At 39.9% G+C, this 24,644-nt stretch overlaps 1 protein-coding gene across 1 annotated transcript in view; it reads right to left on the minus strand.

Annotated features, from left to right (window-relative positions):
* Ankrd50 (ankyrin repeat domain 50) overlaps window positions 1–24,060 on the minus strand; it is a 37,847-nt gene extending 13,787 nt beyond the window's left edge. The window contains exon 1 of the mRNA XM_042693016.1: window positions 22,809–24,060. Coding sequence (XP_042548950.1) covers window positions 22,809–23,320 — 512 coding nt within the window. The 5' untranslated portion in view covers window positions 23,321–24,060. The remainder of the gene's footprint in view (window positions 1–22,808) is intronic.
* Between the last annotated feature and the right edge of the window lie 584 nt (window positions 24,061–24,644).

Consider the following 24,644-nt stretch of genomic DNA (forward strand, 5'->3'; position numbering starts at 1 on the left):
CAATAGCAACTGGAGAAAAGCAGGCTTCAATATTTTCTTTCTGATGTTTTCAGTCAGTGCTAAAAAGCTTGAATTGTCTATGGCAATGCTGAACAGAGGAAGAAAACATTAGCTTTGAGGTCACTATTATCATCATCATCATAAATGGGGAAGTTCAACAGAATTTAAAAGTACTTTATTATTGTTTTTCCCATGAGATTTACATAAATAAGGCTTGAAAACACAAAGTATACTTAATAAAAAAGTTTCTAGGTGTTTATTATTTATTGCTTAGTAAAGAAAATGTTCCTATTATTCCACTGAATAAAATATTTCCTATGCATATAATTTCTCCTACAGCTGAATATAAATTTATTATGAATGACAGTATGCTCATTCATTTCCAGTCAACATGTACTCTAGATGGTTGGGTCACACTGAGCACACACACACCGAAGAAGACATAGCACATCTGGTTAGGAATGAGGATAGTCACATAATATTTCGTATAGCATTCTTTTTTTTAAAGTTTTTTATTGTAAAGATACTATACAGAGGGTTGCAGTTACATGAGCAAGGTAATGAGTACACTTCCTATTGAGCATTGTTACCCCCTCCATTGTTTTCCCCCTGCCATCCCTTCCCTCCCTACCTTCCCTGAGGTAATTTTTTTTTTTTAATTGTGATTAAGTGATTACATAATTTCCCAAATTTCACAGTATTGTGGAATAATGATGCTCATTTAAAGTCAAGTTCATTCTAACTTTCCTGGAGCAAATTGTCTATCACGATCTATAACATATAACGGTGTACACATATACACCATACATGTGATCAGCAGCATGGGGATATTTAGTAGTGGTTCAACCAGATGAGTGGGAGTTCTTTGTTAATCTTAAGTCCTGTTAGTTTTGTCGTATCACCTAACATTTTGAATTTAGCATCCACTTATCAGGGAGACCATGTACCGTTTGTCTCTTCGTTCTTGGCTTACCTCGCTCAACATGTTTCCTTCTAGCTCCATCCATTTCCCTGAAAATTATTTTGTCATTTCTAATGGCTGTATAATATTCCATTGTGTATAGATACCACAATTTTTGGATCCATTCATCTGTGGTGGGGCATCTGGGTTGTTTCCATATCCTAGCTATTGTGAACAGTGCTGCAATAAACATGGAGGTGCACGTGTCCTTGTATATTGGTTCCTGTTGTTCAGGGTAGATGCCTAGAAGTGGTATGACTGGGTCGTAAGGGAGGTCAATCTTTAGCTTTCTAAGGACCCTCCAGACTGCTTTCCAAAGTGGTTGTATAAGTGTACATTCCCACCAGCAGTGTAATAGGGTTCCTTTTTCTCTACATCCCCTCCAGCATTTGTCGTTGGCTGACTTGTGGATGTGGGAAATTCTGACTGGGGTAAGGTGGTATCTCAGGGTTGTCTTTATTTGCATTTCCTTCACCACCAGGATGGTGAACATTTCCTCATGTGTTTCTTTGCCATTTTTATTTCTTCATCTGAGAAGTCCCTCTTTAGTTCCCTTGCCCCTTTAGTAATTGGTTTGTTAGGTTTGGGAGGGATTAGTTTCTTGAGTTCCCTGTATATACTGGATGTTAACCCCTTGTCTGATATATTGCTGGTAAATATTTTTTCCCAATTAGTTGGTTGTCTTTCTAGCTTGGTTGGGATAGATTTAGCTGTGCAGAAGCTTTTTATTTTAAGGTAGTCCCATTTGTCGAGTCTCTCTCCAATTTGTTGTGACCCTGGGACTCTGTTCAGGAAGGTCCTTCCTGTGCCTATTAGTTCAAGTGTCTCTCCTACTCTGTCCTGCAGTAGTTTCAGAGATTCAGGTTTAATGTTAAGGTTTTTAATCCATTTTGAGTTGATGTTGGTGCATGGTGATCCTATAGCATTCTTCTTCCCCTCTAAGCCCTAAATACCAATATCCGACTTATCTCTGGGGCACAATTAGGCCACTTTCTATATTTCTCGATGCCACCTGTATCTTAGTAGCATCACTTATTACCTCTACAAGAGGACCTCTACAAGAAATTTCACTGAGCAGTGCCCTTCATGCTTCCAGAAGCTCCGGGAGTTTCTCTGCAGCCATCCTCCTCCCTTTAAAAGGGTCAGAGTGATCCCAAATAAAGACTTTGCATGGCATCTATCTATCTATCTATCTATCTATCTATCTATCTATCTATCTATCTATCTATCTATCTATCTATCTATCTATCTATATCTATCTATCTATCCATCCATCCATCCATCCATCCATCTATCTATCTATCTATCTACCTGGCAGGCAAGCACAGTGATAAATGCCTCCATCTAACTGCTCTTTCTTTGTACTCTGAGGAATAGAGGGCAGAAGGTGAACACTACTTCTGCAACAAAGGATGGACAGGGCAGCTGAGAGGACCTTGCTCAAGAACAAGGGGCATAATGGGGGCTAAATCAGAGAAAGAGCACTTGAACCTACCCTGTGTCTCCCCTACCCCAAATGCTGAGACAGCTGCAGAGGGTCTCAAAAGTTGCAAGTATTAATTAAGAAAGTCTACCTAGAAAATGATCCCACCTAAGTACAAGGCGCTTGTAGAGAGATCCATAGCCTCCAAGGAACAGGAGGGACCAGGGCATCAGCACATGCTTGCACATGCTGTCCCCTTCTCCACATGCTCAAGGTCCCAGCAGAAAAAAAATCATGTCAACTTGCTTTCAAACATAAAAGCAATTTACTTCTGTCTCATTTGTTTTACATAAGATATATGGCTTTCAACAAATAAACATAAAAGTTATTTTGATAAAGAATACTAGGTCCTAGTGGCTCATGCTTGTAATGGTAGCATCCCAGAGAGGTGAAATATGGAGTGCCGTAGGTCAGGGCCAGTTCAGGCAGAAAAGTCCGAGAGACTCCCTTTCCAAACTAATCAACCAAAAGCTGAGCTGGAGGTACAGTTCAAGCAGGAAAGCATCAACCAAACAAGCGAGCAGAATAAATGTGAGGCCCTAAATTCAAGCTATGGCACACACACACACACACACACACACACACACACACACACACACACACACACACACACACACACACACACACACGGCTGAAGGCCACATTACCATTTTTGAGATTTACTGTCAATTTAGTACAATCAAGGTAGCATGGTATTTGCTGAAGACAGACATGTGCAGGCCAGCTTAAATACAGGAAAATGACTTTCCATGAAGTTGTGAAAGTATTTCAGTTGAGAGAGTATTTTCAACAAATGATGCCAAAGAAAGGATGATGTAGGAAGCACAATACAAAGCACAATACAATACTGGAAAAAGAAATATGCAAAAGGTAAAAATGTTAACTATGATTTTATCAAAATTAAGTTTAGTAACTATTTTGAGAATGAAAACACAAGTTAGATTGCAGATTATAGTTATAAAGCAAATTTCTGATTAATATATGAAAAGCTTGCAAGCAAGAGTAAGTAACAATTTCTAAAGGAAGAGCAGTATAGGCACTAAAAAATACATGAGTGAAATAGCATGTAAATATTCAATATCATTTAATAGGAAAACTCTAGATAAGACAAGAGTGAGTTACCACCCATTAGAATCTCTGAAACAAACAAACATCCCTGAATACAAAGTGCAGATGCTGTCATATGGCGATGATCAGCCATCCTCAATGGGCACAGCCCCTCAAGGTGTGTGTGCGTGCACGAGGGTACACATGTGCTGGTCCTAGGGTTTAATTTAGGGCCTTGACACTACCTATATCCTTTAGTTTTGTCACTCAAAGAAAGCTGGTGCTCTTCCACTTGAGTCACAGCTCCATTTCTGGCTTTTTCGTGGTTAATTTGAGTAAAAGTTTCATGGACTTTCCTGCCTAGGCTGGCTTTTAAGTGTGATCCTCAGATTTCAGCTTTCTGAGTATCTGGGATTATAGTTATGAGCCACCAGTGCCCTGTAGCATAGAGAATGTTTTTTGAAAAGTTTGGTAGTTCCCTAAACATACACTTAGTTCATGGCCCAGCAACCTCAATTTTGGTATTTACCTAAGCATGTTCAAACTTATAATCACTCTAAGAACCTACACAAAGGTCCGTCAGCTTGGGTATTATCCTCCTGAACTTGGAACTACACAGATGCTCTTTAGAGGGCACAAGGTGGCATGTCCACATAGGAGGATTCCTCTGCAGCATAAAGGACAATGCTCAGGAACCACACAAGATTGATCAGTCCTGTCATATCAATCAATCACAAAAGGACCCAGGTTCAAAGTCTGCATGCATAACCACTCATGTAATACTTGGAGAAGCCAAAACTACAGGGACAGTGTTTACATCACTGGCTGTCAAGGGTTGAGACAGGCAAAGGTTTACTACAAAAGGAGACTGAGGGAATTTAGGGGTGACAAGATTGCTCTGCACCATAATTATGGTGGATTCATGAATCTATGCATTTGTCAAAAATCATACAAATATGTGATGGAAGTCCATTTTACTATATGCAGACTAAAACTCATAGAACATAATTATTTCTCCTAGTATATTTCGGAGAACTCAAACATATATTTTGGTGTATACCAGGGAGTCAGTATTTAGAGCTCAAGAAACTAACTTTCTCCTTAGTATGTGCAATCCTGAGCAAGCAAAGGCTAAACTATAAGGCACTATAAACTATAGTGCCTGGTTCTCTTTGGTTTATCTGATCATACCTCTGAAGCCACTGAAGCCCAACTCTCCTAAATCACTGAATCCCATCCAGCCCTCAGTGAAAAAATCTTGGGATTGGGACAATAGTAGCAATGGGCACCTACACTATTTCTCAACCATGTCACTCACTCTTGATTTTTTTTGGGGGGGTTCGCTCGTGGGGCCTGAACTCTGGGCCTGGGCGCTGTCCCTCAGCTCTTCAGCTCAAGGTTAGCGCTCTACCACTGAGCCACCTTCCCAGCCCTCACTCTTGATTTTTTAATCTATCTCCTGTCACCTTCAGGACCTTCCTCCAAGCTGCAGTCTCTTGAGACAATTCTTGTCCCTTTTTACTTCATGGCCTGAGGTTCCACTCAAGCATCACTAACTATGAGAGAGTGGTCACCTGAAAACAATGTTACTACAATAGCCACAAAAGTCCTGAACAACAATGATAATTAATCAAGTAAGCAGTCTGGCATCTACTTCAAAAACTGTAGGGGACAGGGCAGGTATCATCTATCATTCACTGCCACAATTCTAACAGCTAGTCCAGGACCCTGCAAAAGTGAACTATCTATAAGTGTGTACTGGATGAGGACAGGAGTCAGTGGGTTTATTCACTGTTGCCCTTCAGAACAGTGCTTATCCACTGCAATGCTGCATCTTTAAAATTAAACACTTCATTGCTGACTTGTTCAGCTCCTATGGGCTTATGTTAGTTTCTGTGCCAACTTCACTGGGCTGGGGGGAGGGGCACTCACACACTTGATCACACATTATTCTGGGTGTGTCTATGAGGGTGTTTCTGGGTGAGGTTAATGTTTGGATCAATAGAAATGCAGACTGCTCCCCAGTGTGGATAAGAACCCCATTTTTATCATATGTCAAAGTGCTAGATTAAGGTTCATTTTATGATTTTTTTTTGTTTGTTTTTAGGTTTAGACTCCAGGAAGAAACAAAGTAAAGTTTTCATAAAGGACATGCTAGACTTGCAGTGAAGTAAAAACAAAATTGAGATACTCTCAATTACAGGAACATTTTTAATATGTAATACCTCAAAGAAAACCATCATCTCTTACAATCACTTGAAGGGAATAACGGAGTCAAAATTTTTCTTAGATGTCAGAATATGTCCCTACATGTCTTCATTTCTGATAATTAAGTATATATATATATGTATATATATGATGTTATGACTCATCTATACTATATAATCTACCTCAATTATTAAATTATTAAATTAACCCAGCATTAATTGGCTCTGACCTTCCCTAATGTTAAAGAGGAAGGATATTTTCAGAAAAATTTGTTTTTAATAGTTCCATTTTTACAGCAATAAGAATAGTTCTGAAAGCATATTTTAACATAAAGTAAATAACAGATATGGTTAATTAAAACTAAAATACAACCACTCAGCCCAAGCAGAGTATTATCTATCAACACGTCTGAGGGGCCATGGCTTATACATGTAACTGCCACAGGCTTCTGCATTCCTCATCATGGCATGCTGTTAACCGATTCCTATTATTTTTGTTCAACAATTAGGAACAGAATACTGTTCTAAATCTGGGGTGACAGACTTTTTTTTAGGGTAACTGATCAGTTTGAGAGATATAGAGAGAAAGTAAGAAATAAGTATAGAACAAGAAGAGGGAGAGAAAGAATGTGGAAGGGAGAGGGGAGGGAGAAAGGAGGTAAAGGGAGGGAAAGGAAAGGAGGGAAGGAAAGAGAGAAAGAGAGAGGGAGGGAGAGAGAGAGAGAGAAGGAAAAAGGTAAGGAAGGAGAAGAATGGAGAGAGCAGCACCACTGCAGCTCACATATCCAAAATGTGTGTTTCAGTAGTTTTTCTGAGATAAAGTGTTATGCCCTCTGTTTGCTACTCAGTAGCATAAATGGACATTTACAACATCTCTGCTGTGGGCTGAGGTGTGCAAGGTGGAAGTGGGGGAAGGCACAGAATGAGGTCCTGTAGTTTGGATTAGAAAGGGGAGGATGGCACTAGGCCTTCACTTATGATCATTGTTAACTTCACAATATCACTCTCTTCTCCTTTGTTACCCATTAGTTTTAAATGTGAGACAAAACACTTAAACCTTTAATTCTTAACATAAAAATTCCAACAACTTTTTCTAAGTTATGATCAGTGCAATACTGATGCAATGATTAGTACATTATCAAAACACAAGGTTTTAAGGAAGATTTTTCAATTTCTGATTATCTGTTGTTATTAACATTTTTTGCTTTGTTTTGCGTGTACTGGGGTTTGAACTCAGAGCTTTGCACTTGTTAGGCAAGCACTCTATTGCTCAAGTCCTACCTCCAGCCTTTTTACTTTGGTTGTTTTTGTTTTTTTTTTCATTTTATTTTATTTTATTTTTATGAACATACTGTACAGAGGGGTTACAATTACATGGGCAGGATAATGCGCACATTTCTTATCAAGCATTGCAGCCTCCTCCTTTGTTTACCCTTCACATCCCTTCCCAGCCTCCCCCCCCACCCCAAGGTCTTGCTTTTGTTCTTGTTTTTTAAACCCAGGCCACCCTGCACCGTGATCTTTCTATTTATGCTTTCCCCAGTTGCTAGGATGGCAGGCACTCACCACTGCACCTGACTTGAGATGGGGTCTAGCAAAGATGTCTCCTGGATTGGCCTACAATCATAGTCTTGCCCATCTCTGGTACCAAGTAGCTAGGAGTATATAAACACTGTAAATATGATGTGAAGAGACTTAGATGGCTAGTTATTTTAAAAACGGTTTTGTCTGTCATGACATGGGTTGGTTATGGGGAGGTCATGAATTTGTCTTCTAAGTCAAATATGTATAATAGCACTCACTTCCTTGTCTTCTTAAATACAACTAAGCATTAAAAAACAACCATTTATCCACAGCTGAAATGTTTGTCCCTTCTAAAATTCAAACATTAAAATCGAAACCTCAAGTTGGACACTGGTGGTTCATACCTGTAATCTTAGCTACTCAATAGGCTGAGATCAGAGGATTGCAGTTCAAAGCCAGCCTAGGCAGGAAAGTCCTGAGATGCTTATCTATAATTAGCCAGCAAAAAGCCAGAAGTGGAGCTATAGATCAAGAACACAAAAGCTTCAGTACACACATACACTCTCTCTCTCTCTCTCTCTCTCTCTCTCTCTCTCTCTAACCTCAAACTCATGGACCAGGAGGAAATCCTAACATCAAGTTTATGAATCAAGAGGTAGTTTGGATCAGGAAAGTGGAGCTTCGTGAATGGTATCTTAGTGTCCTGAAAAAAGATCCTGTCCCTTATGAAGACAAAGCATGAACCAAGAAACACAGCCTCCCCTCCCCAGATGGAAGACTTCTTGAAATGTGTTTCATTCTCCTGTGACTTCACTATAGCATGGCAAACAAGTTAGAATTATGAATAATTACTGACAAAAATTCCAATAGTCTAATACTTTTCAATTATAAGAATCCAAATACTTTTCAACATTTATTACCAGTGACCATGGTATTTAAAAAGGATGTTTAGCATTAAGCATCATGTATAGTAGGGGTTAAGTGTCCTGACTTCACCACTATTCGAAGGTGGCAGACAGTAGGGGGAGGTCTTGAGGTTGCTAGAGGCACATTAGTGAAGGGGATCCTGGGCACCTGCTGGTAATGGGCTGAGAAATTCTGGTTTGTACTAGCTCCCATCATTATCAGAGACCTAAGGACAATGGATTAGCTATCCAGAAGAAAGCATGTAAAAAACGGTGAGCCCAAACACCTTCTCTCTTTAAAGTCAATTTTCTCAAGTATTTGTTATAGTGAAAGCAAGATGATTAAGACAAAGTAATGACCAGATAACCCATTTTGAATTTTAGAGCCTGAAATCTCACAATTCCCTGCAATATTTAGCATTGAGATGTTAAGACAATTAGGGAATGTGGCTCAACGGTAGGGAATGTGCCAAGATGTGTGAGGCCAAGTTACAAGATTAATCCCCAATATTTCGCACTTTCTAAATCATCTAGGAGCACAGGAAGACATATCTGCTTATCATTTTATTAACAAATGATTAAATTCTTCAAAAATTCAGACTTTAAAGCTATGTTTATAGAGAAGACGAGAAGTTTTTGTTGCTGTTTAGTTTTGGTGTCCATACTGAGGCTTGAACTCAGGGCCTCAGCACTGTCCCTCAGCTTTTGCCCTCAAGGCTGATGTTCTACTACTTGAGCCACAGCTCCACTTCTGGCTTTTTGCTGCTTAACTGGAGATAAGAGTCTAGTAAACATTTCTGTCTGGGCTGGCTTCAAACTGCGATACTTAGATCTCAGCCTTCTGAGATCTAGCTATGATTATAGGCGTGAGCCACCAATGCCCTGGTCTAAGTATCTAATCCATGTATGTTGTCTTCTTTTCAAAGGACATTTAGAATTCTTATTTTCTTCAGAACAAAATCATCCACCCAATACATGAAACAGGAAAACTGAAAAAAAATACAATTAGATAACTAAAAATAGCACCTATTCATTTACCAAAACACACAAAAAAATGTAAATACAACTGGGAATTAAAATCAAGTCAGGAGTTTGATCAAAATGTCTCTGAACTTCTGATGAAGGAGTTGCTATAATTTCATTTTTTCATTATCTTTATAATTTTTATATAATAATCTTTATCTTTATAATTTCATTACCTTTAGTTGTACAGAGGGGTTTTAACACATCAATTTATGAGTACAATGTCATTTCATATTTTCATGAACTGCCCTTCTCTTTGCTAAAACAACACAGGGAAAAATGAAATACGGAAGCAAAAAGAAAAAAAAAAGCATAGCAGCCAGGGGAAAGACAGACATCTTCAAACATGAGAAGTAGATAAACATGGCTCTGCAAGTGAGATGAATGCAAGGCCTGCCTAGAATGGGCAGAGGCAGCCTGGCTGTTTGCTGTGGGCAGCTACAGGAGCATAGCTCAGGCTCCCTGTAATCAGAAGCAGCTGTAGCATGGAAGGCACAAAGCTGGCCTCAAGGGAGAGAGGACCTGAATCCACAAAGATCTTTTTTTTTTTTTGGGTCCGGTCATGGGGCCTGAACTCTGGGCCTGGGTGCTGTCCCTCAGCTCTTCAGCTCAAGGCTAGCGCTCTACCACTTGAGCCACAGCGCCACTTTCGGCTTTTTTCTTTTTGCTTATGTGGTGCTGAGGAATTGAACCCAGGGCCTCAGGCATGCAAGGCAAGCGCTCTACCACTGAGCCACCTTCCCAGCCCCTCCACAAAGATCTTGAGTCAACATGCCACCTACAAAATTGCCAATAGCAGCTTGGAGTTGGAACTTTGCATCTCAAAATTCAGCCCTCACTGGAATCTCACTGGGAACTAGGGAATAGTGAGTGAGACAATCCATCACAATTACAGCAGGAAGAATAAAGCAGCAGAAATGGTGGTTGTGAGAGGGTCACAAGTGGAGAGGGGAAGTGAAACTCCTCATGCTCAAGAGAAAGTCAGAGTGAGTGTGTGTGTGTGTGTGTGTATACAAACACCCACTGTTCCCCCTGGGGAAAAATGGCCCCTTCCCCTGGTTTCACTCCAAGCACAGGTGGTCCTCTCAATAAGTCCTCACAGAGCACTTGTATACCAGGTAACTGGCACAGCTGGGGACAGTGGGGAGGTCCCCAGGCTCTGAGGTCACTTCCACCTCTGCTGTGACCACGCCTCCTCCCTGCCCTCTCCCCCAACCTCAACCTTGCAATTAGTGGTCCTTCTCTACACCTCCATCTTGTGCAGGGCAGCTAGTGAGCTCTGCCTGAACAACCACGTGGAGGTCTCCTTTCTCCAAACCTTACACCCACATGGAAGTTGTTTATGAAAACTGCCAAAGAATTTTAAACATGACATTTGTAATATCCACAGAAATAAAAGCAGAAAAAATTAGATTTTTGAAAAAGAAATAGCATAAGCTGGGAGAGGTGGTGCATATTTATAATACTGGTGGTTGTGTCCGCCCGGGAGAAATGGCCCCTTCCCTTGGCTCTCTCCCGGTGCACCTTGGAAGTCCCCGCCCAGCACCTGTGGCCCAGGCAGCTGGCATGCTGGGGCAGAGGGAGGGCCTGGTCTCCAAGATCATTTCCCCTTCTGCTGTGGCCTCGCCTCCCCACCCCCCCACGCTCAGTAGAATCTCTCCTCCCACCTAATCCCTTTTGCTCCACCCGACTCCATCTTGATTGGGCAGCAGTTTGGTGTCTCTCTCTATAAGCCATCCTCTGCCTGAACCACGTGGGAGAGTCCTTTCGGCCACCCTTACATCAGTTACTAGGGAGGAATTTCAAGGCTAGCCCAAGTAGAAAGGAAACAAGAGCCCATATTTAAACCTAAATGGCTGCAAATACAGGCTCAAGTGGTAAGAGTGCAAGACCCTGGGTTCAATCCCTGAGAATAAAAAAACAAAAACTACAGACAAAAAAACCAATTACTAAAGAAGATAAAACATAAATCCAAAATCCAAAAAGGAACAAGATAAATGTAGGTGGGACCGGGCACCAGTGACCTTCCACCCTAGCTACCCCAGCGGCTGAGGTCTGAGGATCACAGTCAGAAGCCAGCCCTGGCAAGAAAGTCCATGAGCCGCTCATCTCAAATTGAACACCAAAAAGGCTGGAAGGGAAGCTGAGACTCAAGTGATAGAGTCCTCGCCTTGAGCACAAAAGCTCAGGGACAGCTTTCAGGCCCTGAGTTCAAGCTCAAGGACTAGGACAAATAAATAAACAAACAATTGTAGGAGGTCAAAAAAGAGATGAAAATGGATTATACAGTCTGGTCTGTGTTTTTGTAGACATAGAGGGCTGCTGAAGCAAAAACACAGGAGGAATTCAAACTTCAGAGAAGAGTTTTTTTTCAAAGAAGTGAAATACAGATTGCTGATTTCTTCTCAAGGGTCATTTGCTCGCTTGAAAAGCATAAACTGATTACAGGCAGAGACCAAGAATCAGATGTGGTCCACCCAGAGGGATTCTATCAAGGGAACAAAACCAGTAGGGCTTTAGAGGTCAGCTGGGTGTCTTTTAAAGTACAAATGTGAACTGTCCTGACCACAAGACTAAATTTCCCTAAGGTATGTTTGCTAACTTCTGGGCTGTACTTAAAAGAGTGGGAAACTAGGTCAAGTATGTCTAAAGGCCAACATGAAATCTCTCCTAGTCTGTACATTGGAAACAAAATTCTGCCAAAGAGAGGGTGCTTGTTTTAGACAGAGAATTCAAAGAGATTTGTAAAAGTTTGAAGTGATATGGGGCAGGAAGCCACAGAGCTAAACCTAAATATTACTCGGGAGAAAAGTGTATTGTGGAGTCATAGGAGCTGAGGAGACACCTACAGGCTCTGGTCAAATCTTTAGGTGGATCCGAGCAAAAAACAGATATAAACCAGCGGCCTTATGAGAACAGGAGGATGGAGCCCAGCCAGCTTGAGTCCTAATTTTGCCAGCCCCTTTCATCAAAGCTGGCCAGGAGAGGACAGGGAAAACCTCCTCTGATTTAAAAACAACAGCAAAAAACCACAAAGACAACCTCTGAAAAGAGAATGCTGGATGAACACAGCCATAATATTCAATACACATGTGACTAAGGAAGTGGGGGAACAATGTGACTGGGAGAATGGTGGAAGGGATTGCCTCTGATCAAGGAGCAGTGGACACACAATGGCCATGTTAAATTATAACCCCTTGGACTGCCATTTGAAGATCAAAAAATGAGTTTAAAAATACAAATAAACAACCTCTGGAACAAAACAGTCCTCTAGTATTCTTACAATTAAAAATTACTAGAAGAAAAGCAACAAGAATATAAGATCAGTAATTTGTAGGAAAAAAACAATAGATATAGACAGATAAATAAATTATCTTCACTACCACAGGCTAAAATAAATGTGATTAGCATGTTGAAGAAAATAAAGTAGACAAAACTTCCATTGAACATAATGGAATCTTTAAAAAAACAAAATAACTAAAACTTCCATGCTATTTAAGAAAACATCTTATACAACATCAGGAACTATGAAAGCATTCAACAGAAGGCACAAACAGAAATTTAAAACAAGAAGTCAACAGAAAATGTCCAAGCTGAAGCACAAAGAGAAGAGAGATGAGTGAAAAAAAAAAAGTGGAACATCTAGTTCCAAGTGCAGCACACATGCAAAGAAAAAGAACAGGAGAAAGCAGATAGAAATATCTGAAGAAATGGGTGCATTATATGCATGTATGCAAATAATCACAGCGAAGCCTGGTAAAAAATAAACAAGACAGTCACAAAACTTAGGAAAAGCATCAATGCATAGGCATCTACTAAAATGAAAAGCAACAAAAACCTTCAAGACACACAAAAAAATTTAAATGAAACCAGAGAGGAAAAAGACATTATCTTCAAGATAATAAAAATAATACTTTCAGGAGGCTTTTCAATATAGGAAATACTTTTTAAAATGAAAGAGATTGCGGGTTAACAATTAATGAGTAATAATAAGATTAAGGTAATAATAACAGTAAAAAAATAATAATGATAACAGTAAGGTTGTGCATTAGGAGTCATTCTACAAAAATGACTAGCACTGAGTACTGGTGGCTCATGCCTATTACTCAGGAGGCTGAGATCTGAGGGTCATAGTTAAAAGCCAGCTTAGGCAAGAAAATCTGTGACACTCTTATCTCCAGTTAACCACCAAAAAACTGGAAGTGAAACTATGTCTCAAGTGGTAGAGCAACAGTCTTGAGCAAAAAAGCTAAAGGACAGTGTGCAAGCCCTGTGTTTTAAGCCCCAGGGCTGACATTGTAAATAAATAGCATTAAAGAAATTGAAAAATACCAGCAAACCAAATCTAAATGAACAGAAGGATATGTGATTCAATACTGTAATCTACACATTCAATACAAGCCTAATTATAAATAAAAATCTCAAGAATTTTGTGATATTCAGCTTCTTACAATATCTCACATTGTGTAGTGCTAGAAGTTCCAAAGTACCCTGGGAAGGGAATGAGAAGTTTTACAAGCATTTACTATGTTAGTATTCTTTTGAAAAATAGTTTTGACCTCACAGATCTCTTGATAAGAGATCCTCCACTTTGAGAAACACTAATGGGTAACCAACTCTCACTGTTCTTAACTCTATCCCTCTATAGCCCCCCACAGATCCTGACTTTGCTTCCTACACAACAAAAAAGCATATGTAGAAATAACAAATAAAACACATTGCAGGGATACATAACAAGAAAAATTTCATGCAATCACTAGAATATCTACCCCATCAACCCATTTCATTTCCAGCTACACCCTCTTTTTAAAAAATCATTACTATTCAAATTATTCACTATTATTCATAGGTATTATCCTGTAATATCTTTCTAAAAACAACCTTCTCTAGCTACTACTTAACTTCACTGTTTCCCATTCCACTAATGCTTCCAAAATTCTGTCTACATTGGTTACTCTTCCCATTCACTTATTTTTTTTTGTTTTTGGGTCGGGTCATGGGGCCTGAACTCAGCCTGGGCACTGTCCTTCAGCTCAAGGCTAGCGCTCTACCACTTGAGCCACAGTGCCACTTCCAGCTTTCTTTTTTTGCTTATGTGGTGCTGAGGAATCGAACCCAGGGCCTCTGGCATTCAAGGCAAGCACTCTACCACTGAGCCACCTTCCCAGCCCCCCATTCACTTATGATGTGAGTATCAAGCTTTACTTTTAAATCTAGTTTTATCTCAAGATATGAACTCCAATGCTCCTATCCTCAACTGGGCAGAAATATTCTTTTATCCTTCTCGCTTTCTATGCACGTCCTTCACCTTTTTATTAAGCTGCCTCCTAGCACACCAGCAGCTGTTTCTTCACATTTTATGAACCATTTAATCTTAAAGCACACCAAGGTTCATATCTCTTCTTACACAAGCTCATTACCATTTATATCTCAGGACCCCCCCAAGTTTATATGGGCTGGAAGCCCCTCTTTTCTGTATCTTCTCAGCACCTATAAATCTGCTTAGACATCCAATGCTGAACAGCTACAAAAATTTAACTCCTGACCTCCAACCCTCTTTCATCTGTATTCATCCATTTTCTGCTTTTCAGTGACTAACAATTCTCCTTCCAGTTTCTCAGGCCAAAATTCTTTGAATCATATTTGACTATTTTTCTCATCCAATATGCTATCAGATAAGTCAGTATTAAAAAAAAAAAAATCAAGCAGGTGCTGGTGGTTCACACCTATTATCCTAGCTACCCAGGAGGCTAAGATCCACAGTTTGAAGCCAGCCTGGACAGGAAAGTCTGTAAAACTCTTATCTCCAATTAATCTCCAAAAAAAGCCAGAAATGGAAATGTGGCTTAAGTGGTAGAGCTCCAGCCTTTGAGGAAAAAAATAAAATAGAATCGGATGTTCCAAGTTCAAGCCTATCTCCTACTACTTGGTCCTTGCTACTCTATTTCAGTCACAGCAGTTCATTTGTTTTCTTGGAAAACACAAAACCAACTTCCAAACATGTCAGTACACTGCACTTCTTACATTTTCAACTGAAGGACTGGTCAGACTTCCTTCACAACACCCTAAAACTCTTCCCCACCCAAAACACAAGCCTCCTTGCAGCCCAGTGCACCATTCCCTCTCCTCACCTTGCTTTGATTTCTGTATAACACTTAACTTCACTCCTTAACACTTTTATCTTTGTATCTGCTCTAATTCTCAAAAATGTGACCTTATCAAATGCAGAGCATATTTATCATTTTATTTACTAATTATCCCAGTAACTAGACTATACACCTAATGTCAGTTTGGTAATTTCCTGACGCCTTATGTTTTTGTGAGTGTGCAGGTCCTGGGATTTGAACTCAGGGCCTGGGTGCTGTCCCTGAGCTTTTTCACTCAATACTGGTGATAACTTGAGCCACAGCTCCACTTCCAGCTTTGTATTAGCTAATAACAGGTAAGAATCTCATAGATTTTCCTGCACTGGTCAGCTTGGAATCATGATCCTCTAATCTCAGCCACCTTATTAGCTATGATTACAGATGTGAGCCACTGGTACCCAGATCTAATATACATTTGATAAACTAATGAATAAATCAAAGCAGATTAGAGAACACAGAAATACAGATATAACTGTGTGTGCCAAATGAGTATATGTGTGTATGTGTGTGTGTGTGTGTGTATGCGTGTGCAAGCATATCTCACAGGGGTAGCATTACAAATAAAGCATGAAAGATGAGATACTCAACAAATGCTGTTTAAAACAATCAGGTTATCTTGCCCATGTAATTGTAACCCCTCTGTACGGTATTTTCACAATAAAAAAAAAATAAAACACACACACACACACACACACACACACAAAACAATCAGGTATGTGTCGAGGGGGAAAACTTTACAATAAGACTCCAAAAGAATCATCTACTACAGGGAAAGGATATACTTAACATACTCAACTTTATTTATTTTATTTTTTGCCAGTCCTAGGGCTTGAACTCTGGGTTTCTCTGTGTTCAAGTGTAGCCACTTAAGCCACAGTGCCACTTCTGACTTTTTCTGAGTAGTTTATTGGAGATAAGAGACTCACAGATGTCCTACCAGGGTGGCTTCACACCAGGAAGCTCAGATCTCAGCCACCTGAGTAGCTAGGATTATAGGCATGAGCCACCAGCACCCAGCACATATTCAATTTTAAAATATCAAAATAAAAATTTCACTAACAAAACAAGTGTTTTGAAACTGTGCTACAACTTTATTTACTTTCTAAAATAAATAATTTTGAAAACAAAGCAAGTGCTGGAGACATAGAGGAATGGACACTCAACGCACACTACTTACTACAAAAGTATGAACAAAGCACAGTGGGGGAGGGAGGTGGTAGAGGGGGGGGATGATGGGACAGGGGACAGGACAATGGCCTGTAGTCCTGTAATACTAGCTACTCAGGAGGGGATATCTGAGCATTAAGGATCAAAAACCATCCCAGGCAGGAAAGTCTGTGAAACATGCACCTCCAATCAGACACCAGAAAGCCAGAAGTGGAGCTGTGGCTCAAGTGGCAGAACAGGAACCTTGAGGAAAAAGCTCAAGGGCAGCGCCCAAGCCCTGAGTTCTAGCTCTAGGACTCTCTCTCTCTCTCTCTCTCAAAAGACTAAATGGAAGTCTACCTTACAGTGAAAACGACTAAACTTGAAAACAATTAGACAATTTAAAGAAAAAAAATCACATGAACTAAGACTAAAAGACAATGTTTTATGCAAATGTACACCATTTAACAATTGGACAACAAAGACACTGTCACCAGGATCTTATAAACATATAAAAGAATGGATGACAATTGTCGTAAGCACTTAGTTCTATGAGCCATACTATGGAAGTGGAATAGTCTGCCAACCCAGAGACTTGAGACCACCAGGAAGACTGGAAGAAGCTCCCCTCTGTTCTGAACCTCTTTGTCTTGTGTGTGGGGATTAGCTGTGATAGGAGATAGTAGCTAGCTACATGGAACTATCTGGTCTGATGCCACAGTACATGTTAAATAGCAGACAGTTCTTTATTGGTAAATTATACATTAGCCTGGTCTTCATTAAAAGTGACCTAAATAACAAAACATTTCAATTTTCTTTCTTATTTAAGAGCTTTCAGTTAGGCTCAGATACACCGTAATAAATAAGCAAACAGTATTGTGTGCTCACTCAAATGTAATTAGCAATCATTCTATGAAACATGCTATACAAAGTGCTGTGGTACATATAAAAATTCATTAAGAAGCAATGCTTAATATAGAAGATATATACATAAATAACTGCAAAGTAAGATGAAAACCTAGAGATATAAGTGAACAATCATAAATATCCTAAGAGCAATGAAGATTAGTAAGAATACGCAAGTTTCCAAGGATTCCTATTTGACATAAACAACAGATGTCAGCTTGGACTCCCAGTTTTCAATCTTTTTCGTTGTGTGCGCGCGCGCGCACACGCACACACACACACACACACACACACACACACGCACACACACACACACACACACACATGCTAATCCTTGTGCTTGAACTTGAGGCCTAGGTGCTGTCCCTGTATTTTTGTGTTCAAAGCTAGTTCTCTACCACTTTGAGCCACAGCTCCATTTTCAGCTTTTTGATAGTTAATTGGAGATAAGGAGTCTCGAGTCTCATGGACTTTCTTGCCTGTGTGTTGGCTTTGAGCCAGGATCCTTGGATCTCAGCTTCCTGACTAGCTACAATTACAAGCTGGAGCCACCAGTGCCCAGCTCAATCTTTTTAAAATCAGTCACCTTACTTTTTAAACCCAGTAAACATAATGTTTCTGTTGTACTTTTAAAGCCTATAATTCATTGTTTAACTTTTCATCATAGTTTTATTCCACTTACATTTCATGCATAGTACTCATAAAAGCATTTTATTTTTAGTATTGACATTACACAGAAAAAACTGTTGTTATTCTACATGGAAAATGTGCTATCACAGAGAAAACTCATACCTGGTCCTGGCACATTGTTTGCGAGAAATAAAAGCAGGGAAGGACATAACCAGGAACAAACATTTGTATTTCCCAGCACCAAATCCATTGTATTTCCAGAAGGACCACTGGCTTGAAGGTCCGTGAGAGAGAGTGAGAGTCTCATAGGAGTGCCTATTTGAAGGAAGCAGCCATCTTCAGTTCTGTCTTGCCCACTTCTCCATACTCATTTGGTTATCTAAAATACCTAGAATTCATTTTACATTTATAGGGCTACCAAGAAATTCTTCTTCTAACATTAAGACTGGAAAAAGATACATTTAAAATACAATGTACAATTTTGTAATAAAGCCTGGGGGGAGGGCAGGATGAAAGAAATTAACCTTTAATTCTCAAAACTCAAATGAAATATAATCATTTACTTAGTTCCTTTCACTACAAGGTAAATAAAAAGAATGGTTAGATGGGCCCTGGTGGCTCAGGCCTGTAATCCTATCTACCCTGGAGACTGAGACTAGGAGGACTGCAGTTCCAAGCTAGCATGGGCAGGAAAGGCTGTAAGACTCTTATCTCCAAATACCCAGCAAAATGCAGGACTGGAGACATGGTACTGGACATGAGGAAGAAAACTAACTGAGATCAAGAAACCTTGGATGCAAGCCCTGCTAAATGGCATACAAAAAGAAAGAAAAAAAATGAACTGTAAACGTACAGAATTATTTAAAATCAAATGGTAATTAAAAAATACATGAAATCAATCTGCCATTACTCATTCCCTTTAGCAGAATAATTTTTATTAATGCTAAAATGTTCGTGTGTTACATAAGCATAATAAATATATGTTTACTTTATCTGTTACTTCTCTTCATAGAAATAAGATGATGTGGGCTAGGAAGTTGGCTCAGTGGTAGAGCGCTTGCCTTGCATGCCTGAGGGCCTGGGTTCGATTCCTCAGCACCTCATAAGCAAAAAAGAAAAAAGCCGGAAGTGGCGCTGTGGCTCAAGTGGTAGAGCGCTAGCTTTGAGCTGAAGAGCTGAGGGACAGCGCTCAGGCCCAGAGTTCAGGCCCCACGACCGGACCCCCCCCCCCCCCCCCCCCCGCAAAAAAAGAGGATAAGATGATGTGAGGATTGGGGGGGGGGGTTGGGGGGGAGTAGGGAGGAGGGGAAGGGATGGGTAGGGGAAACAAAGGAGGAGGCTACAATGCTTGATAAGAAATGTACTCATTATCTTGCCCATGTAATTGTAACCCCTCTGTACAGTATTTTCACAATAAAAAAAAAATTTTTTTTAAAAGAAAGAAGATGATGTTAAAACTTAAGCTCCCTAATGGTAGGTAATTGTATGTCCTAACTACCTCTTGCCTCCAGCTGAACGTCAGCTAACACAGAGAATGTTCTCAAAGTAAGTATCTCAGCACAACTGCTTAACGCAAAATATCTGCTCAATAGCTGTTAACTAATGAGTGAAGCTGGGTGCTGGTGGCTTACAAATGTAATCCTCTGATGGAGGCATAGAATTCCATTGTGTATATATACCACATTTTCTTGATCCATTCATCTACTGAGGGGCATCTGGGTTGGTTCCATATCTTAGCTATGGTAAATAATGCTGCAATAAACATAGTTGTGCTGGTAGCTTTAGTGTGGTCTTTTTTGTAAACATTAGGGTAAATGCCCAAAAGTGGGATTGCTGGGTCATAGGGGAGTTCTATGTGAAGTCTTTTGAGGAACCTCCATACTGCTTTCCAAAGTGGTTGAACAAGTTTACATTCCCACCAACAATGAAGTAAGGTTCCTTTCTGTCCACATCCCCTCCAGCATCTGTTGTTGTTAGAGTTCTTGATTTTTGCTGTTCTAACTGGAGTGAGGTGATATCTCAATGTTGTTTTGATTTGCATTTCTTTTATGGCTAGGGATGTTGAACATTTGGAAAGGCTTGGAAAAAATTATATTAAGTGAAGTAAGCCAGGCCCAAAGAAACATAGGTCCCATGGTTTCCGTTATTTGCAATATCTAGTATAGGTATGAGTCAAGTGGAAAAAGTCAGATAATGTGATGTTAGGAAAACGAACCCTCAAATATGTATTTTAATGTTTTTGTTTCTTTCATGCATGTGTTTCTAATGCATTTATAAGATTATTTCTTGGTTGCTTTGTATGTCCCTCCCCCACAGTGTAACCCCCGCTTTCACTATATTTGATGTCAGTATAACATGTGGAGGAGATGGGGACAAACAAGTCGTTTAAGGATTCAGGTGGACCTGTTGCAACAATGAGAAGTACAAAATGTCATGTCAAAACCAGCTTTACAATGTCAGAGGGGGGGGGGAGGGGAGGTATGATTGGGTGGGGGGGAGGGGGGAGGCTGGGAAGGGAGGTGAAGGGTAAACAAAGGAGGAGGCTGCAATGCTTGGTAAGAAATGTATGCATTATCCTGCCCATGTAATTGTAACCCCTCTGTACAGTATGTTCTCAAATAAAATAAAATTAAAAAAAAAAAACAAAACAAATGTAATCCTCACTACTCAGGAGGATTGTGGTTCAAAGCCAACTCCAGCAGGAAAGTTTGTAAGACTCTTACCTCCAATTAATCACCAGAAAACTGGAAGTGGAGTTGTGGCTCAAAATGGTCGAGTGCTAGTCTTGAGCAAAAACTCAGGGACAGTACCCAGGCCATGAGTTCAAGTCCCATAATCGACCAAAAAAAAAAAAAAGAATTAATGAATGAAGGTCAGAAGAAAGTCTTATTTTTTTGCCAGTAGTAGGGCTTGAACTCAGGGCTGGGACACTGTCCCTGAGCTTCTTTGTGCTCAAGGCTAGCACAGCGCCACTTCTGGCCTTTTCTGTGGTACTGAGGAATTGAATCTAGGGCTTCAAGCATGCTAGGCTACCATCAAGCCCCATTTCCAGTGCACTAGAAAGGTTTTTGACAACTGAAGCAAAGATACAGCACACTTTACCCTATCTGCAGGAAGACAAAGTGGTATTTAAGTTCCCTTCATTATTCTGTTAGGAAGAAAAAATAATTTCAATAAACTAGTTTAAGTGGTAGAGTGCTAGCCTTGAACAAAAAGTTTAGAGATAATACACACACATACAAACAGAGAATAAAATATAAGAAAAAAATAATCAAGTTCAACTGTCCCTTGATCCTTTCATCTAACATTTGTGCCACAGGCCTTCTGTAACTGATTTCTTCATTAACTACACATGATATAACAATTTACCCTTACTCTGATGGCTAACAGGGAAATATGTAAAATTTTGCCTTTTTGGGCTGTACTTACATGTTAGAATCCTACAAGATTGTCACACTTCTCAAATCAAGTCCTTTAGCTGACTTTAACATGGTCAATCTCCATCTGAATTCTATCTACCCTGTCTTTCCTCTCACTTATAATGTTAATCTGAGACATACCCTTAAATCACATTGACACATCCCATATGAAAGTCTTTTCTCCAGGGAATTCCTACAATTACATATTAGACATACTTCAAATCTCAGATGTGCTACTCACTAACCTAAACTTCTTAAAACCATGGGCAGTTTTTTATGCGTCCCCCCCCCTTTCAAGTTATCAATAAAATGGGAAGAATAAGAACACCCACCTTGCAAGACAGTTGGGAAGATCAAAGATTTGTTAAGCACTTACAATAGTGACAGACTGCTACCATTATTAATAACCACTTTTAAATTTTATAGATTTCATACAGATTTGAGGACAAGTAGAAACCAATGTTACCCTTCTCCAAGCTATTCATATCCTTCCTGTAAACACTCACAGAGACACACAAACCTCCGGTGCAGAGTGTACTGTATGCCATGGTCACAAACGTTTCCCTGCTAAGACCCACCTAATGCTGAAAAGAAAAAGGCAACATACATACTCAAGCCCAAGAGAAGCCTTGAAAACACCAAGTATGTTTGTCTGCTACTTTTTATAATGAACAGAAGAGCAGATACACTCAGATTATTTTCAAGGAATGATGTTTTCTTGAACACATTTAAGAATCTGAAACCACTTTGAAATGCCACTTTAGACCAATACACATACCATGGGAAAATGCCTACCTGAATTTAGGGGAACAAAATGTTTTTGTATCACTCAATAAAACACTCAAGTGACTCTAAACTTACAGTATTTTCTCTGTATCACCACAACATATCACTCAGCTTTCCAATTAGTTCATTCCTTCCCCAAAACATTGGCAAATTCTTTGCAGATTCTCAATGCCAATGATTTGTTAGGAAAAAAGTTTTCTTATTTAAAAAGGCAACACTAAACAAAAACAACTCAATTACCAAACAGCTACTAAAAAAATGCTACTATAAACCTCCCTGCAAACCCAGTCTCCTGTTCTTTCAGGCAACTAACTAGTTCCCTGCAACACAGGATCAAACTTCTCTTACCAAGTATGGGTACTGTCTGAGAAATTTAGCTTTCTGTTATCCAACAAGCAAATCAAGATTGACTTTTAATCCATAAACTATGCAAAAGTACAAAACCTAAGTTTTGCTTCCTTCAATATGAAAACCAAACAGGTGTATTATCAATCAGCAGCAATGCCCAATTATACACCCTGCATAAAGGTAACTCACAATGGTTATAAACAAATAAATGAATGAATAAATAACTAAATAAACTAAAAACCACTTTGTTGCACACCACATCTGACATCCAAGTTACCTTTTGAAGGCCTCAGCGGGGTTCCTCTCACACTCCCCGGGCTGCAGGAGACTTTGCACAGCTGGGTCTCTTAGCTTGTCCTCATACCCTTGGAGCAGTCCACTGCGGCAGATCTGGGCCACCAGGCCTCTGATAAACCCTCCAACACACAAAGTGTCAGAGTCCTGGGCTTTGCAGAAATGAAACGCCAAGGCCTGGCGATGTAAACCTCTCTGCAGGCTTGTCGGTGAACTTGGCCACAAGAGCTCAGTGCAGAGTGCTGTCTTGCCACTGCCAGGCCCTCCTACCAGCAACACGCCCCAGGCGGCTCCTTTGCCAGAGACAGCACCAGCATTATTCCCAGAATTCATGACAAGGGATGGGGTACTGGCAGTGCTGTTACAACCGTTGGTCTTCTCCTGGAGACAGTGCTGAAGCTTGTGGAAAACCCACTCCCTACAGTAAAACTGCTTTCCTTGCAGTAAACTTGTCTGGGCCATTTTGCAGCCTTTCTCTTCCCAAGGATTAGTCATAATATTTTTTTTAATCTTCAACCTTCACTAGAATCCGGATACATCAACATTGGTCTTTATATCCATTTGCTCCGGACTTGCATAAGTTGATTTTGAATGATAGAATAAAATTCAACAGCCACAGAATCTTTTTGGCAACAGAATGTGTGGAGCACTATTTGGTTCCATCTTCTGGATGATCAGAGAATACATACATTAGTTTAATTGCTGAACTGATGGGAAAATGCCTGGTGCTAAAGTTCAGCAACACTTTTCCTGTATCTCTTTGGGTCACAGAGCTCCATGGTTCTATCTAGAGGTCATGTGATTGTGGATGTTTCAAGTGTACAGAGGACACAATGCATTTGGAAGACTACTGGAAAGCCTAAGCTTTCAAATTAAACAAAATGTTGCTCCAAGCTCCAAGTGTGAAACCTGTATCTGAAAATTAGACACAGAAAAGCTGCTCATTGTTTTAAAAGTCATGAAAGAGATGACACATAACACAGTACACAGGTAGGACTGAATCTGTTCATGAAGGATGGCTGCTCAAGGTACTTGCTTTTGCCAGTTTCAGGATTCTGGGCAACCATCTCGCATGGTCTCAGATTAGTCTGTCACAGGGCAGAAAAGGCAAAGCACTTTGAAGACCTTCTCAGTTGAAAGCATTCTTCGAATGCATCTTTCCAGACAGCAAACAGATGGCTAATAAACCCGACTCAGAGGTTACTCAATGTTAAGATGCCCAGGTAACCAACCATTTCCATAAGTAACTAAAATAAAACAAAAATACCTCAGTCAGTACATTATGATGTTAAAAGCTAATGAATCAAAGGATACAATTTACAAATTACCTCACTGGGCCAAATACTTCATCTATAGCACTTTCAAAAGGCTGGACAATTTATCCCTAAATAAATTCATTTTCCTTGTAATTTTCCTTCCTCTAGGGAAGACAACTTGCCCTTTTATAACCCCCTTTTAATCTAATTCACCTAAAATTTCAAAACCTCACTATAAAAAAACATGAGAGGGGAAAAAAGACTCTTTATGCACTTCCATTAACATCCTTAATTATAGCCAAATAGCTCTCTCTGACTAGTTTGGTAGAACAGCGCAACTAAGAAGCTCCATCAACTTGCACTGTAGTCAAGTCAGGCTGGGACTAGCTGATTGGCCACACTTCTTTGTGGATAGTTTGCAAAATCTACGGAAAAGAATCCCAGGGTTTTAGCTAGATGGGAACTGGGTGGAAAATTAAGAAGAAAAAGAAAAAACAAAACAAAAAAACAAATGAGGAGGGAGAGGGTGATTGTCCTTATATGAACAACAAATGACACCCAAG

The sequence above is a fragment of the Dipodomys spectabilis genome, unplaced genomic scaffold (assembly GCF_019054845.1).
Source record: "Dipodomys spectabilis isolate Male_0828 unplaced genomic scaffold, ASM1905484v1 ptg000162l, whole genome shotgun sequence".
Classification (NCBI taxonomy): Eukaryota; Metazoa; Chordata; class Mammalia; order Rodentia; family Heteromyidae; genus Dipodomys; species Dipodomys spectabilis.